The sequence below is a fragment of the Eimeria mitis genome, genomic scaffold (assembly GCF_000499745.2).
Source record: "Eimeria mitis Houghton genomic scaffold, Emh_scaff2175, whole genome shotgun sequence".
Lineage (NCBI taxonomy): Eukaryota > Apicomplexa > Conoidasida > Eucoccidiorida > Eimeriidae > Eimeria > Eimeria mitis.
The window spans coordinates 4,548-5,061 of NW_013570501.1; the positions used below are offsets into that span (position 1 = coordinate 4,548).

Consider the following 514-nt stretch of genomic DNA (forward strand, 5'->3'; position numbering starts at 1 on the left):
GAACAGCAGAAATATATGCAGTTGTAGATAGAAGAGCGTAGCACATGGTAGCAGCAAGCGTAACAGTAATAAAAGCAGCAGCACAAGCAGCAGCAGCAGCAGCAGCAGCAGTAGCAGCAGCAGCAGCAGCAGCAGCAGTATAAGCTACAAAAACATACCTGCCGGTCAGGAGCACCTTTGCTTCCGTTCTGCTGCTGCTGCTGCTGCTGCTGCTGCGTTTGGTTTGCTTTATCGATAGAGAGGCCCCCAGGGCCCGACAACAGTTCTCCCTTGCTGCTGCTGCTGCTGCTGCTGCTGCTGCTTTCTCCTGCTGCTGCATCTGGCTCTGAAGGCACGAAGGCTAGCTGGGAGGTGTCAAGGGTTGGGGCGCTGCTGGTTAGATAGACATTCTCTTGCTGCTGCTGCTGCTGCTGCTGCTGCTGCTGCTGCTGCTGCTGTATGTCCGTGAGCTCGTTGTTTCCTGTAATATGCTGCTGTGTTTGCTGCTGCTGCATCATCCGCATAAGGTTCTGCT

General features: G+C 54.3%; 1 protein-coding gene across 1 annotated transcript in view; it reads right to left on the bottom strand.

Annotated features, from left to right (window-relative positions):
• Positions 1-514, bottom strand: part of EMH_0049830 (TFIIH basal transcription factor complex helicase XPB subunit, putative) — a gene marked incomplete at both ends in the record, with an annotated part of 4,781 nt that overhangs the window by 1,251 nt on the left and 3,016 nt on the right. Inside the window, one exon of the mRNA XM_013496573.1 lies at positions 159-512. Coding sequence (XP_013352027.1) covers positions 159-512 — 354 coding nt within the window. The remainder of the gene's footprint in view (positions 1-158; positions 513-514) is intronic.